This window comes from Clarias gariepinus, chromosome 8 (assembly GCF_024256425.1).
Source record: "Clarias gariepinus isolate MV-2021 ecotype Netherlands chromosome 8, CGAR_prim_01v2, whole genome shotgun sequence".
Classification (NCBI taxonomy): Eukaryota; Metazoa; Chordata; class Actinopteri; order Siluriformes; family Clariidae; genus Clarias; species Clarias gariepinus.
In genome coordinates, this window is record NC_071107.1 from 20,513,007 (window position 1) to 20,529,913 (window position 16,907).

The window sequence follows — 16,907 nt, forward strand, 5'->3', positions numbered from 1 at the left end:
CTGCATTAAGCAAAGCTTTTTCATGTTAAGACACCTATTGCTATCTGAGTAAAGCAAAGGTTTATACTTTCTTGTTTATTTGTTATTCTAACATGCCAAGTTAAGTTACTAGTACAAGCTTTTGGCCTGTAGTGTATGTATAGAGTTTCAGTGATGTGTTTGTATTGTGCTGCCTTCAGCAGCAGATGGCGCTACAACTCCAGGGAAAACAGGAGGTCAGAGAGAGGCTGGGGTTCGGTTCAAAGCAGAATGGATTTTAGGTAAATCCTCTTATTCTCCAGCACAGAGCTCTGCTTTATTACAACAGACTCTGGGATAGTGATAAGTTTTGTTTTGTATTTACTAAAACTCTAAATATATATTTTTTTGTTCTGTTATAATATTTTTTAAATTATACATTATGAGATGCATGCTTAGTATATGATTTAAATGTCCATAACGTGCTTGTGTGAATTATGTTGTGAATAATAATAATAATAATAATAGTGATAATAATAATAAATGATGTCACATCATTGTGTTTTAATGATGTAATTGAGTTATTCCATAGTCTTCCATAGTTGCATACTGCATTTCACACTTTACTCCTGGCTTGATAAAGGTCTGCAATCATGGTTCATCACGGTGTTTGCATTTCAGGGAGGGACAGTTGCCGTCTGGATTATTGTAAATTCACAGAGAAAGTGCCATGGCACATATCCACTCTGTAATGCTGCATGTGTTTGACAGGGGCCAGATGAATCCAGGAGTTATCTGTGGCCGCCTTTAAATCTATGCGGCAGCTGACGGCAGAAATAACCATCTATTTATTGCTCAGAGCTAGGTTTGGGAAGCAGAAGGAAACTGTTTTTTTTTTTTTTCCACTTACACCATATATTGGTTAACCTCTTGCCTCTTGTGTAGATGTCATATATGTTTTAGTCTTCAGTTTCTGGTGGACGGCAACATGTTTAATAAGTCAATGTGAAATTATTCATTTGCTTGCACTAATAGACTTAAGGTTTCCCGTTTCAGTCTTTATTATCAGTTCACCACATGTTAGTTTAAATAGGTATGTAAATGAAATTATTTGCTCTGTCAGTTGATTAGAGTGCAGGTGATAAGGCTTCTGTATCCCAGCTTTATAATTAATAATATTCATACCTGTGTTTGTGTGACATCATTTAGTTTAAGAAACTGGTGTAGTAAGTTTTGTGGTTAAATGCTTTTGGCTGTTTTATGGGCCGGTTTATTCAGACTTTCAGGCGTGGTGTTTAGTTTTTTGCTTTGGTGATAAGTAAGAAAAAAGAAAAGATCTTGATATATGCCCTCAGTAGCAATAGCACTAAACATGTCATATTGAACATTTTTCTTAACAAGCACATGCTACGAGGTTGAGTGGTGTTTAACAAAGCCAAGGTTTATTTGGTAATTATTGAGAGAGTTTTTTTTTCTTTTTGATATTTTTTATTTCTGCATAAAACAATCCATGTACAATAATAAATAGTGTGAGTATTCATAAAATTTGCACGTTTAACAAAGAAAATCACATAAACATAATTATTACATAAACATAAACGTTATCATAAAGTGTTTTAAAGAGTATTTTGTATTACTTTTGGTTACAACTCAAACTTTACAAAGTTTGAAATTACAGAAAAAAAATAAGGTTAAAAATGTATAACATTTCTTCTACTATTTTTTTTTAAATATAAAGTTCTATTCACAATTAAAAAATAATTATGAACATATATGCGCAAAAAAAAGTCTGGGTTCTTTTTTAATGAGTTAATTAATATGTATTATTTATTGATTGTGCTAGAAAAGTTTTTTTTTCACTGTGCTTATCTTCCATTGTTTGACAGTAAAGGAAGACGTTAGACCCACTTTTCACAATCGCACAATAAAATTAGCAACCAATTTGACGGTCCCACAAACTTTGGCAGTGGAGCGTTCTGCCGAGGCCTTCCTAATTAACTGTAAAGGTAGTCTGCCACCTCCAGTCTCACCCCCACACCGAGGTCTCAGCCTGGCTGGCCTGAATCGGGCCTGCAGCCTACCCGGGAAATACCGCTACCACTCCAACACCTCCATGCGCTCCTCCTCGCTGTGCTCGTCGAAGCTCTCCTCCACGCTCTCCTCTTCAATGCGCTCCTCCACTCGCCCGCCCACACCCTGTAGGTGCCTCCGTAGCAGTCTACATCTTGCATGGCACAGAGCTAACATCCTCCCTCCCTAGCACTGTGTGTGCATGTGTAAAAATGCATTGCAGCTGCCAGGAGTACCGTACAGTTCAGTTTGGGGAGTGTGTGGACATTACTGTAGGTTACACAGAAAGAGATTTCGGGAAAGTGGAAATCTATCCATCTTTGTCGTTGCTATTGTTTTTATGTAAAAAGTTGCATCACTGTGTCTTTATGCCAAAGTCAGGAAAGGCAGGTGCGTAGTCGAGTCGTCTGAGAAGCGTTTATTGTTGCCTGTGGTCTGGAACAGCAATCACACTTCACTGGACTGATCCTGTTTTGATTGAAGTTGTAAAGGTGCCTTAATGCAATTTGGAACAAGCAGGGAGTTGCTGAAGCAGCCATGTTGCAGGTAGAGTTATTTCATTGTTAAGCCTCTTACTGAAGGGCACTGGAATAGCTCATAAATCTCTGCAGTCTAATTTGTAGAAGCAAGGGCAGGAGTGTGGTCTAGCCCAGCCAGTCCACTTACTCTTTAGTCTTAATAGGAAAAACAAAGGATTGCACCATGGTTCCTTACTGCAAGTGATATTTTGAAAGTTGATTAGTGCTTCACATTTTTCTAGCCACTGCATAGTGGTAAATGTCAAACGGTGACATTTGGTACATACCCAGACAGAACATTTTAAATTTGTCCTTTTTCATTAGTGCAATTAGATGATGCCGAAATGAGAGTAATAAACAGAGGCTACTCGCCTCATAGTGGAACTGCTTGCAGTGCTGGTAAATGTTTCTTTAATTATATGCTGTGGTTATGAAGTCTAACCAAATTTGTGCAAGTTTGCAATACAATGCAAGTGCCTCACTTTTAAGGCTTAAATAGAGATTTTCTAGTTAGGACGACACATCGAAATTTGTATGACATGTTAGATTTTATCATCCTGATAAATATTTTGCAGAAATCTTTACTACACACAATGCACAATTTTTGACAAAAAAAGATTGTAAAAGTACTAAATACATTGAACCGTTCTTGTTTGTTTCCACATTGCCATATACTTTTCAGAGAGCTGTGTAGCATTGCTATTGAGTTTGACATTCTTGAGAGTTTAAGGAGCTGATGTTGACCTTCAGGCAGCTCCACTCATAGATAGTACATTCAGTACGAGGGATGCTTTTGACATTCATAGGCCGCTCCGTAATTTCCTCTTGGAGTGGTGTTTCAGTATTAGATGAGTGAGCTCAGAGGGTTCAGAGTGCTTGTGGCATGGAGGGATACATGCGCAGACCAGCCCACACTCATCAGTTACAAGTAAGATGATGGGAATTGACTTTGCCATGTAGTGATTCATTGGAAAGCAAAACATATAACTCTTTTTTCCCCCTCCCCCCACACTCCTTCAATCATGGGTTTAGTCCTTGTTCTTCATGCAAGGACAATGATGCAAAAGAGAGATGATACATTGCTGATGCAGATTGCTAACACTCAGGAACAGAATAAGCATAGTAATCATTAAGTTCAAGTCTTAATGAGTGTCCTTCATCCTTCTTTCTTCTTTCCTGATATTGTACATTTGTCCCTACTAACAATGTTCTCTTTCTATTTTCGGAGGTCGCCTCTGACTTTTTTTTTTACATGATTGATTGAGTGTTGCCTTTTGTGTTCTTTAATATGTCATCCCCAGCACACGTTACAATCCCTGCCGTCCACAGACTGACACTCTTTGCATGTGTTTGCAGTTGAAGACGAGCATCCATCAACGCTGTCACCCAAAAAGAAGCAGCGCAACGGAGGCATGCGAAATTCACCCAACTACTCACCCAAAGTGATGAGGTAAGACATTGATTTCAAGGCGCTCTCTGCAGCCTTCAAAAGGAAAGAGAGAGCGGCAGGGAGACGGGAGGGCTGGTGATGGGTTTGGCGGGAGTAGGAGGAGTGGCGAGGGAGAGAGGGAGCGAAGGAGAGGAGAGGAGCCCTCTAAGGCTCAGGCGTTTAAGCTGTCAGGCTGTCAGTGCTTAATGATAGAGCTGAAATATTTCTGTCATGAAAGAGGCTATGAAAAGCTGTTTGAAAAATACTCTTGCTTTAAAGTCTCGGCTGTCACCCCCCCATCTCCCCCCAGTCTCGTCCACATGTAGTTCTTAAACAGCGGTGGCACTAATGACAGCAGCAGCCAATCAGAGATGCCCGTATGGTTACTTAGCCTCAGGCTCTTCATCTATTGTAGGAGCCCCAGTGAGTAGTGTTCTTGGAACTTAAGGCCATATGTGAGATGTATCATCGCAATCAAAAATGAATTCAAATATTACTTTACTTTAACCTGTCTAGAGGAATTGTAATGCTGCTAATTGATTTTGACCGATCAAAGGGTTTGCTTTCTGTCCATGTGGTCAGTAGTCAAAAATTTAAGTGGTGATGTCCACTCGAGATCAAGACAGGACGGACTCGTTCCCAGTTCTCTTATTGTTTATTATTAGTTTTTTTTTTTTTTTTTAATGTGCATAAAAAGTAATTTCAGGTAAGCAGCATATTTAGTTTTTTATTTTTTAATACCATTGTCATGTCTAACTTTCTCAATTCACTGAAAAATAAAGCTCCAGTTGAGAATATATAGGACTTGAATTCACTTCATACATACAAACTAGCATCTTATATTAGAGAAATACCGTAACACAGTTCGGTATACCCTTAAACGAACAGTAAAAGGAAAACAGAAAAAAAGAAAACTCACTTTCTTCTAGTTGCTTAAAAAGATGTTGAGTTTTGAGTTCTTAAGGCTCGTAACGATTTTTCTGTGCTGAGATGATGGTCCCTGTTTGCAGAGTAATATATGCATCTTTCCTTTGATCTGTGAGTGATAATAATTCTTGGGAGTTATTTACCCTGTTTTGAAATGCTTCAAAGCAGTGCCAAAGTTTCCTGTGCTTTAGGGTGCCTCTGTGTTTGGCTGGCTCTTGGGTACTGGATGACAGGTTCTCAGTACTAGGTGTAGGCTTTTCAAGTCATAGCCCTGCAGCGAAACATCAAATTACCAAATGCAGACCTGTGCACTTCCCCAACCATTGCCTTTGCTGTCAATACACCGCATATTGAATACTTTAGCCTCAAAAAATTGTGTTTTATGCACAACGATAAGTGATTGTTTAAGGTAGCCTTAGGGATAATTTATTGTACAAACATAGAAGGTAAAAACCACGAGCTTATACCATATTAGCTATGGTTTTTACATACTTTTATGCCTCTAGGCCGTCGTAAATAAATAATGATCAACAGATTGGCTGTGGGTTTTTGAAAAGCATGCCTTTGTCAGTTTGCATGATGGGGAAAAATTTCAAAGCAAAAGGCTCCTTTCATAGGCTGCTGAAGAGGGACTGGGGAGTCAGTGACTGCCAAGTGATGGGCTAGAATAGCTAAACACTCTGTGAAAAGCAACTAGCCCAGCTCTTAGCACAACTTTTGCTCTGGTTATCATTAACCATAACTCTACAAAATCACATCTAAGACACACCCTTACCAATTACAGCATGGCACTGGGACAGTACAATTTTAGTGAATTTAAGTGTTCACCGTGTGTTTTCGCATAGAAAATACAGTTAGTTTTTTTTTTTTTGGGGGGTGGGGGGTGCTTCGGCTTGAACAGCTTGAAGACAACCTGGCATTTTATAGGTCTTTTGCATTAATGCAGACATTGTTATATACAGTAAACACTTTTTTTTTTTTTTTTTTTATTAAATTAACACAATGCACACAGGTATTCTGGTAGGACCTGAGACCTATCTAATTGTGGGGAGTCAAAGTGCATTTTGCCCTGATCCACTCCCAGAGCAGTAGTGTCATATCACTAGTTTGGAGTGGCGTGGAGCAGAGAGTTGTGCGTTGAATGGCAGGCTTTGCTGACAGTGCTGAGACGAAGCTCTCTTGGCAGAGGTGTGCAGTGGCAATCAGCATGGTGAAGAGATGGAAGTGACAGGGGTCCATAGAGTGAGCGATGAAACATGCAGCATATAATAAAATATTCAGTCGGGGGTGAAAAAGCACTAAATGCTTTCACTGTTATTATCACCTGCCCACAGTCTGAGATCATTTCTGCAGTGCCAGCGTGCTAATTGACACGTTTTTGATGTGATATTTCGGCAATCAAACGGCGTCAAAACGTAGAGTGAAAGGGGAGGCTTCAAAGCAATGTCAATGAATAAGCTCACTTAGGAGATAGGTGGAGGAGCATGGGCATGTATGCGAGAGAGAGAGAGAGAGAGAGAGAGAGAGAGATGTTTGTTTTGAGTTATTTATCATTGTGCCTTATTTTGAATGCATTATTCCTGTAGAGTGTTAAATTGTTTTGATAGGACATTTAAAAAAATAGAAACAAGATTTATTTGAATTGTTGATAATGATGAAATTGTAGATGGAAATTAATTTCGCTTGAATATTAGCTCTCATTATGCAAATATTTGAAACATGGCCAATGTCTGATCATTCATTATTCTGTAAATAAATATGGGGAGATCTGAATGCAATTTAGAAACGTCGTCTAATTCATGAGTATCATTACCTACCGATATATAATATAACAAGGCATGATAGAGAGAATATTCAGCCTTTTTATATCAAAGGAATAAAACACACATAAAATTTCACAAATAAAACTGTGTTAGTAGCAAATGGGTAAATGACCAAGACATGGCTGGTTGAGAATATCAGTATGAGGAGAATAACTCTCGTGTACTGTAAATGCTAGTCAATAAATAAAATAATTTAATGAATTTACAGATAAATACAGATGAGGCTGAAGGTTTACAAACTGGTTGGTTTAAGGCATTAAAACTGATAAGTTAACCACTCCACTGATGCATGTTAACTGATTGTAGTTTTGGCAGGTCACATAGGACCTCTTCTAGATTTATGACACAAGTCATTTTTCCAACAATTGCTTATGGATAAAGTATTTCACTTATTATTCATTATATCACTATTTGAGTGGGTCAAAAGTGTAAGTACTCAATTGATATGGCCTTTTAACCGACAATGATTCCATGACTTTAGAAGCCTTTATTAAGGTACTTTCCTCGGTACAAACAGTGCTATGCAAATATACATTCAGGATGGTTGGTCTTCCAAAAGGACAATGACCCAAAACATGCTTCCGAAATTGTGGCAAAATGGCTGAAGGACAATAAGGTCTTTTTAATCTACCTGTAAATCTTTAATTTAAAGTTTAACTTAGGTCAAACTTTTTGGGTAGCTTCTTACAAACTTCCTAAAATTACAGCAGCTCATTTTAAGAAGATTGTAAGAAGGCTACCCAAAAACTTCTGACCCACTGGGAATGTGATGAAATAAACCCTTTGAATTTTCATATTATTAAAATAAAGTTGTGATCCCAGATGACCTAAGACAGGGAATGTTTCCTAAGATACCTGACATTGTAAAAAAAAAAAAATAAATAAAAAATAAAATAATAAATAAATAAATACACATGTATTTGGCTATGTGCATGTAAAGTATGTGTCAACTTGTGAATTCAACTGTACAGTAAAATGAAAAGAACATGTGCTGAAAGAAAATCTCAAAAAAATATCATGTGCTGAACTAATAAATTAATAATTAATAATTCATAAAAAAATTTTTTTTTTAACATTATGCCCTTTTAACTTTATAAAACAATTAGTTCAATGTCTGTTATCTCCTGCTTATGCAGTAAATTATATTTACTAGCCCAGAAAAACCTGTGCATGTTCTGGTCAAAATTAACATGAACTGAAGTTGATATCATCTTCCTGGGTGGATCAGAAGAGTATCACATTGATAAGCTTTAGTTGGCATTAAAATACTGTGTTTGGGGCAGTTGCTGGTGAAAGTCATCTAAAGGCTGCCTAGTCGATGGGCAGAAAAGGAAAAGCATGTACGCTTGTAGCTGTGGAGTAGAGAGGAAGCTGCTTGGTGTGGCCTCAGGCTATTACCTCAAAGCTAGGCTTTCAGACCCACTCAGCGCTCCACTAGTGGGCTGCTCAGTGGGCTTTTGTTGACATTGTTATGGCCTCTTGACAAGTATCCTGTGGTCTTCCTCCCAAAATGCTCTCATAAATGATAGAATCCCATAGAACTCTATGATCCACATGATCAGACCGAATACATTAACATCAATGTTAGTTTTTTTTTTTTAGTATATTTTTATCTTCGTCTGCATTGTAAAAAAAGGAAACTCCATTGAAAATGTGCTTGTCAGTGCCTATACACAGTCACCCTGTAACAAATTCATTGAGAAAAGCCTCTTTGCTAGACCAATTGTTGAGTGCTTATGAGTGCTTTCATGAAAGCAAGGTGATCCCATGTGCTAAATATACTCTTGTTCCGGAGGTAGCATTTGCAGAGTCGTAGAACCATTTTTTGGTCACTGTTCCCCCAGATCAGCTTCAGCAACCCAGCCACGTTGTTTTAGATTAGGCTGTTTCGCCATAACACTTTTCTAAAACATTAATGGCCTTCAGTTCAGGAGAGCAAAATGAGATCAGGCAAATTCCTAAAATATTTAAAGTGCAGCCCTGTTAAAGCTTTTACTAGGGGTGGGGGTGGAGGTCACAGCACGTCAGAAGCTGAGTGAGGTAAAAGCCAGTAATTGGCTTTCCATTCCAGTGCCACTCGGTGAGAGCGCTGCTCATGCCTGTTCCCTTCCACTCCAAAGCTGTCACCAGTGTGTGTCACCAGCACCCACACTATGAAGGGCGCACACATCCACTCTGACAGTGATGGCCTTGTCACACACACCTGCTCACACACTTGTGACTGATAGGTTATTGTGGTTATGTGATTTGATTAATGTCACAATTATAATACAATGTACCAGCTAAAAGGTGCAGTACACTCTTGTCTCATGTATAACATTTATAGTCGGCCTTATGATGGGGGTTTAGTGATTCTATAATGAAATGAAGCTTTCATTGAGGCTAACTGCAGGATGCAGGACAGCCAGCGGTATAAAAATAAAATAAATGAGTAATGTCTATAATTTTTTGCCATTGTATTGAACCATAACAGTGAGACGAGTGTTAAGTAGGAGTAGAAAATGACTGTCTCTTTAATTTCAGAACTAATTTGGATGAGCACCCTTTAAATATTTATAAGATTACTATAAAATGTATGTAACTATAATTCAGTTTATAATTCTAATTACTCAACAAATCCCTCTATTTATACTCCATAAACCTGGATCTGTATAGTAGCAATAACAATTTTTTTATTCCCTGCACATTACTTTGTAATTGTTCACAGAGACAGCTTGCTTGTTCGTTACTTATGCTACAGTATTTGCTTTATCTAATATTATATGATGTAGTGTATAGGATATTGAACAATGTCTGAACTATCCTTTACCTGTTGTTATTAAACATAAAATTAATGTACACTATGAATTTCATTAGAATCGACGAAGATGATGAACTCAATGAAAGCTAAGATTACCACATTTGGTTATCAAAACAGTTTGGAGAGTAAAAGCAAGGAATCAAACACTGCAAGAATGCAGGGCATAAGAAACAGCAACTTTATCTTTTTGAACATTTTAATGACATTGTTTTACTCAATAGTCATACAGTACCAGTGGTCTAATTATATTTTCTACTTTTTCCTTTTATGCAGACATGACCCTTTACTTATTCCAGGAAACGAGCAGATTGAGAATATGGACGTTAATGTGAAGAGATATGACTCCACTGGAATGTTTCACTGGTGTCCTTCCAAAGACATTGAGAAAGTCATTCTGGTGGGTTCTCTTCTGCACTGTGACAAAACACACACACAGGTGCTAATTGAAGATTCAAGAATTTAATTTTTCACATACTGTATATGGTTGTACAAGTACCACACTAGTAAAATGCAACTGCAAAAAGCTTTAGACTTTTAAGAAAATAAATAATATATATATATATAATAAATGGGCTGCTTCCATCAAGGGGTGACCACAGCAGAACATTCGATCCAAGACAACTTGGCATAGGTTTTATGCCAAATGTCCTTCCTGACACAACCCTCCCATTTTATACTGGCTTAGGAATAAGTATGTACAAAATAAAAATAAGACTAGGAAGACTATGATATAAACTAAACACAATACATTATGAATATAAATTATACAGAATGTGTTGTTATCTGTGATATGTGCGCAATGATATGTGATAAAGTGACTGTGTGTCTGTGCAACTGTGTGTTAAGAACATTTTAATGACATTGTTAAAATGTCAATAGTGTATATATTATTATACAGGGATGCTAATGAGACATTTACTGCATGCTCTTACATGGACCTAATGTATACAGATGCATAAAACATCAACATTATGGGTTTGACATCTTGTACAGATTTAAATAAATGAATAATTAAATATCACTTTAACTTTAAGACCACTGTGTTCTTGACCACTGGCACCTGGTGCAAATAGCTTCAATATACAAAGTGGGTTGAGCTTGTTACATTTGGAGATTTGGGTAAAAGTGCCAAGTGATCCCCCCACACACACAAATATTAAAACGTTGCCATGGGAAAGACACTGATATTGCAATGATGCACACATCCAAAATCATAATTGCGATTTTTAATTTTAAACGCCAGAAATCCAGTAAAAAAAAATATATATATATATATATATATTATTTTTTATTTTAGAAATATCTGGAGTTTCTTATGTACTACAAGTGTATGTTCAGTCTTCTTGTGCACTTTTTGAGGATTCACTCATTTATAAGCCTTCTAGGACACAGGGTCAGATGTCCAGACATAGCGGTTTGTGATTGTAAGCTGTTTGTGATTTGTTCTCACATTCTGGAGAAAAATATTGCATGTTGTGTACAAAACCGCAGTATGAGTCACAGTGCATGTGGAAACCTACAAGATTAGTATTTTTGTTTTTGTCTGTTTCCTGGCTACTTTTAAATCATCAGCACATGCCTTTTATTCATTCTGATATTAATTTATTTTATTTATGACAAAATTATAAAATTATTTTAAGGCCATGTCAATTCTTTTTTAAGAAAACACATCACATAATGCTATTTACCTGGTGGCCGGCCTTATTTCACAGATCTGTCAATCGTATACATACTGTACACCATTCAGCCATAAAATTAAAACCACCAAGGTTTTAGGCTCCCCTTGTTCTACCAGGTAGTTCTGGCCCCTTTGTGAGTGTCTGGCACCAGGACTTTAACTGTGGATCCTTTGGGCGCTGTGGGTTATGGGGTGATCAGTGGATCAGTGGGTCGCTTGTCACCAGTTTACAGGTAAACAATTGGCTGATGGGTCTATGTCACAAACTCAGGCCTCAGTTTCCCCACATCTAATAATTAAAACTGAACACATTTGTGACGGTTTTCTAGACTTTAAAAAAGGTACAGAATAATGGTATTGCAGGTTTTATTTTTAAAGAAGTAAACATTCTTTACACTATTTTTAAAACAAAATAGAAACCAAATACTTGTGTTGATTCCTTTTACACTGTTGACTTGTTCTGATATGATAGTCTTTATTTAATAAGAATTTCCTTTACACATTATCTTTCTTACTGATTTTTCCATTACTGAATTTCCTCTTTAGTTCGGGCTTTTAAACCACAATTTGCAGCTCATGCAGAGCACAAAGTAGCAGCCTCTCTCAGGCGCAGTTTGTGTAATGAGCTACAGCCTTTGTAAATTGAACATTAATTTCACACGCATTGTGAACAAATTTTGTGGCCAAATCCAGCTGCGTTTGCAATGCGCCTCTTCTCACCATACATCTGGCCTAAAGGTTTTTTATCAGCTAATAATCAGCTACTCTCTCTCTCTCAAAGGACAGAAAACAGGACTTAGAGTACCAGAGTACCAAAATTTGAAGATGATACAATTCAGTGTTTTTTGTTTAGTGATTTATTTTCCACATTTTAGAGCAATACTGGAGATTTTTAAACTATGAAATAACAAATATGGTATTGGGTAATAAAGTACAGTAACAGCAACTGTCAGTTATTGTAAGACAGAAAGGTCAATTGTTCTGCAATAGTTCTTGCAAGAACAGTATTGTCAAGTACATTTTCAAAACATATCTAGCACTGTGATGAAACTTATGGCGGGCTTCCCCAGGAAAGCAAGACCAAAACTTTCCTTCGCTGCAGAGGAGAGGTTTATTTAGAGTTACCAGCCTCAAAAATGTAAAGGATAAAGAGTAAAACTGCACCTCAGGTTAGAGCAGTTATAAAGGCATAAGTAGCAGACACATCTGAATATCAACTGGCCAAATGAGATTATTGCATATTTTGTCTTCAGCACTGTTTTACAATGTAAAAAGTAAAAAAAAAAAAACTATATATTACCTGTAGTAAACATTTATGCTAGCAGTTCTTTTATGGATAAATAATACCTTACTCTGTTTTTCTATTTGTGTTTTCTGTCCGCTGTCCTCTCTGTAGACGAGAAGTGAGGCCTCCATGACGGTTCTGAGTGGACACGTCGTGGTCTGCATATTCGGAGACGTCACTTCTGCTTTAGTGGGTCTGCGAAACTTGGTGATGCCTTTAAGAGCAAGTAACTTCCATTACCATGAGCTGAAGCACATCGTGTTTGTAGGCTCACTGGATTATCTGAGGAGGGAATGGGAAACCCTTCACAACTTCCCCAAGCTTGCCATCTTACCTGTAAGTACACTGAATAAACCATTAGGCTTTCACTTCTAGTCAAGGCAGGTGGACACAAAGCAATTGACCTACTAGCACCCATAACTAGAGTTATGCTAGCTGTGTGTAGCATTTCCTGCTCTAGAGCTTGCTAAAACTACTTTGGCTCAGCATTTGTGGCTGAAATGCTGCCATCGGCAAAGGCTACCCATTAGATAAGAGAATATATTCCTGTGCGCATAGTTAACTAAATTCTTGGTGGCCCAAAGCTTAATCTTTAACTTGTTTTTTCCCCTCAATGTGTCTCTTCCACTTTCTCTCTCTCTCTCTCACTCTCTCTCTCACTCTCTGCTGAAGGGCACACCGTTAAGTCGAGCTGATTTAAGGGCTGTAAACATCAACCTTTGCGACATGTGCGTTATCCTGTCAGCCAATCAGAACAATATCGACGATGCTTCACTGCAGGACAAGGAATGCATCTTGGCATCACTCAACATCAAATCTATGCAGTTTGATGACAGCATTGGGGTCCTGCAGGCTAATTCCCAAGGTAAAGACTGGCCTAGGACACTTCAGCACATACCACTGAGATGGCTGAGCTTCTGCAGCATCAATCTTCTAGAATACAAAACTGATTAGTGTACGCTTCAAAAGACAAAAGGGTCAAATGTTCAGCTTAGAAACATCTTAATGAAAAATAAGCACAATGGAAATCGAAACAAATGTCTAATTATACTACGTTATAGTTTGTTAACATTTGTTTAAATTCATGTTCACTGCATTAATTAGTCCTCTGTATTTATGTTTATGTATGCGCCTGGTATTACCCTTGCTCTAATCAACGCACTGCTAAAATTCCCAAATATCACACTGCAGACAGTGCATTATTTGCCTCCATTAGTGGGGCTGCGGCAGATTTGTTTGCCGACAAATTGAGTTGAACAGATTGTTTATGCATTCAGATAAACATGTAACCCTCTTGTGCCCATCAGGATTCATCATCATTAAGCAGGCAGTACAAATCAGCAACACCACTTCTTCAGCTGCTCTTCATTACGCAAATTACACAGCCCACACAAGCTGGCATAGAACAATTAAGATTTCAACTGTTATTGAGGAGCCACTTTTGCAGAGAACGATGGAGCTGAGGCTTTGAAATGACAGCATTTGTAAGAGATGTGCGAGACTAAGCAGAATGCTTTTTGTAACACAGCAGCGGTTGTTCGTTTGTGAAGAATCGGTCCCCTGTCACGGCTGATAATAGACCTTTATCATTCTGTTTGTGGAAGAGACACAGGAAGACAATGTGTCATTATTGCTCCATCTATTAATTCATCTAAACATCTGGTGTGATGCGCTACTGAAGAACATATATTTTTTAAACATGCTTAACAGCAGAAAGAATCTTGCTGATCGGTACTTAAAAGCGCTATACTATTTTTTTAAATGAAAAAAAAACAGTATGCTACTACATAAATAAGGAACATATGCGCTAACACAGATTATTAATCACATATTATAAAAAATTTTTTTCTTTTTGTTTTAATCTGAGAACATTTACTGTATATAACAAAGTGTCTTACCCTGCGACACTCTATAACTAGCTGTCTAACCCCTGTGTCTCACAATGTTGAATTTGACGACAAAGGTGTAAATGACTAAATCAGCAAGCTTATTGCCAGGGGAAAGATATAGACAAGTGCAAAACGAGCAGCACCCTGGAGGTGTGTGTTTTCGTTAGGAAACATGTTATGTTCCCTTACAGCCTTTGGGGGATGTTCTCACAATAATAGGCTATGTAAAGCTTTAATATACAATCCTTTAATGATAGAGACCATGTTCAAGACTAAAAATGAAAGCATGACTCTTGACTTGTACTTAAGTAACTAAAAAAACATATACACTATTTACTGAAAGTAATCTACAATTATCTGTCTATATTAATATAATGTTAATGTTATTGGAATTAATTTTAGATAAAATATCACTACGATGCGCACTACTGTGTAAATTTTTATATATTTTTGTTTGTCATGTCTTATGTGCAAAATCATTCATTATTTTTAAACATTGTTAAAAATTAATGAATAAATAAGATAACAGAAGAATATTCGCAGGTCTGGAAAGAAAGCAACATATTACATGACAAGATTAGGTTACAGATGGGAAAGCAAAAAATCTAATATAGTCTCATGGGTTTTGCATGAAAATGGAAAGGAGCAAGTATGGCAAAGTTCCCAGAAAAACTCATATTCTACAGCAGGCTCAGTAAAACCTAACAGCTGTTTTATTTACAGTACTCCACAGACATTTTGGTAACATACAAAAAAAGCCATAAAAAGATGCTTTTGAAAACATTTTTACATAAAAGAAACTTCCATAAAGAGCATGAAAGAGTAATTAATTTAACACAGACAGTATTTGGTGTAAAAACTCTTTGCTTAAAAAATAATCTATAATGTTAAATACTGATTTGGGCCATTTTATAAGTAAAACAGCTGTTAGATTTTACTGAGTGTGCTAGACAAGAGGTCAAAAGTTATCCTGGTAACTTTGTCACACTTGGTTCTTTTATCTAAAAACTTGTCTGTCATGTAATATGTTGTTTTCTTTACAGGCATGCCAATATCCTTCTGTAATGCTATTTCTTTAATTTTTAAGGTATGTTTGAGTATAGTGAATGATTTTGTACATAAGGACACAGACATGATTAAAATTGTACCAAAGGTAACATGGTGCCCAATACATTCACACAGTACTGTATAAAGTGAAATTAATTAATAAGAATTATCTAAATTATAAGTATGAATAATATGAATAACAAAAGGGTCCATATCATAAATATCATTTTGGTTAATAAAGGTTATTATGTAGCACAGATAGACATGGTCAAAAAAGTGCTCAATTCTTGCATTTACATACATACTATTGGCTCACTATTTTTTTACCCATGACCCACTAGAGACACACAACTCAAAAGGCTTGTAACAATTTGTGTACGAGTCCTGAATTGACATTTTGTCATCACATGTCACATTGCTTTGATTGACTTTTACAAGCGTTTTAATTAATACATTATCAAAAAAAATGCAATTTCATTAGTTACTGAATATCAGTAAGGAAGTTAATTTTCAAAGTTAAGAAAAAATAAACTTAATGTAAATACCTTTGTAAGGCTCTTTCCTTATGTGGAGTTACTGTAAGATAAACTTTTTGATTGTTATTCTGCAGTAGCTATTGTCCTGAACAAGATCCAAGCTTCAGTTGTCATTGTTAGTGAACAGAATAAGATTTTACAGTTAGCTTGTTTCTGTTATAAATTTTTACCAGACTGTGCTGAAGCGCTCTGCTGTAGTGCTGGTTGAAGCTGAGAAGTGAAAATGTTAACCATGGTATTATCTACCTGTCTTTGTTGTGGAAGGGGAATTTCACAGACATTATGAAAAAGATACCCATACGGAATTGTTTCGATTTTTTTCAGGAGTAAGGAGCTTTACTCACACTGTCATTGTTCATTTGATGTGTCAAATGTTTAAGCAGGAATTATTTTGTTTGCAGTCTGAAATTTGGGGAAAGTGGAAAAATGTTAGTGTCTTCTCCCTGCTCTCACATCTTTCGGCTGAACAGAGGCTCTGTGAGCACACGGAATTCTGCAGTCTACTTTTAAAACTTTGTGACCTGAATCTATTCCTGCATTATGTTTTCCATTGTACAAAAAAGCAAACTATATGCTTGCATTATTTTCTCTAGTCAGCACTAAATGATGGATGTCAAAACAGGCCTGATGCATTATGCATATGGCATTACTGATTTAAGGTGTTTACTTGTCAGCTTGAGGAAATGCAAAAGTGTCAAGTCATGTGAATTCATAGTCCCGTCACCAGCGCTTGTATTTCATGGCTCAGAATCGCGTTTTCACATAAAAGGTTTTCAGGATCCACTTCAACAATTTTATGGTAACAAAATGAACAACATATAAAATTTATACCTACCAGCTGATGGAAAGCAGCAAATGCTAAATATGTCTCAGCTGACCTCTAAAAGCTGAATATCTCCGTGCAGTGTTTTAGACAAGCACTGTGGTCCTTTCTCTTTGACAATGTC

At 36.9% G+C, this 16,907-nt stretch overlaps 1 protein-coding gene across 13 annotated transcripts in view; it reads left to right on the forward strand.

The window, feature by feature from the left end:
- The window catches only part of kcnma1a (potassium large conductance calcium-activated channel, subfamily M, alpha member 1a), a 166,486-nt gene that overhangs the window by 137,086 nt on the left and 12,493 nt on the right, over positions 1-16,907 (forward strand). For 6 of the 13 annotated variants that reach the window (XM_053501584.1, XM_053501574.1, XM_053501577.1 and 3 more), the window contains 5 exons: positions 180-260; positions 3,903-3,996; positions 9,799-9,922; positions 12,600-12,824; positions 13,161-13,353. In XM_053501584.1, the coding sequence (XP_053357559.1) occupies positions 180-260; positions 3,903-3,996; positions 9,799-9,922; positions 12,600-12,824; positions 13,161-13,353 (717 nt within the window). The remainder of the gene's footprint in view (positions 1-179; positions 261-3,902; positions 3,997-9,798; positions 9,923-12,599; positions 12,825-13,160; positions 13,354-16,907) is intronic. The other 7 variants (XM_053501585.1, XM_053501576.1, XM_053501579.1 and 4 more) reach the window with 2 other exon arrangements.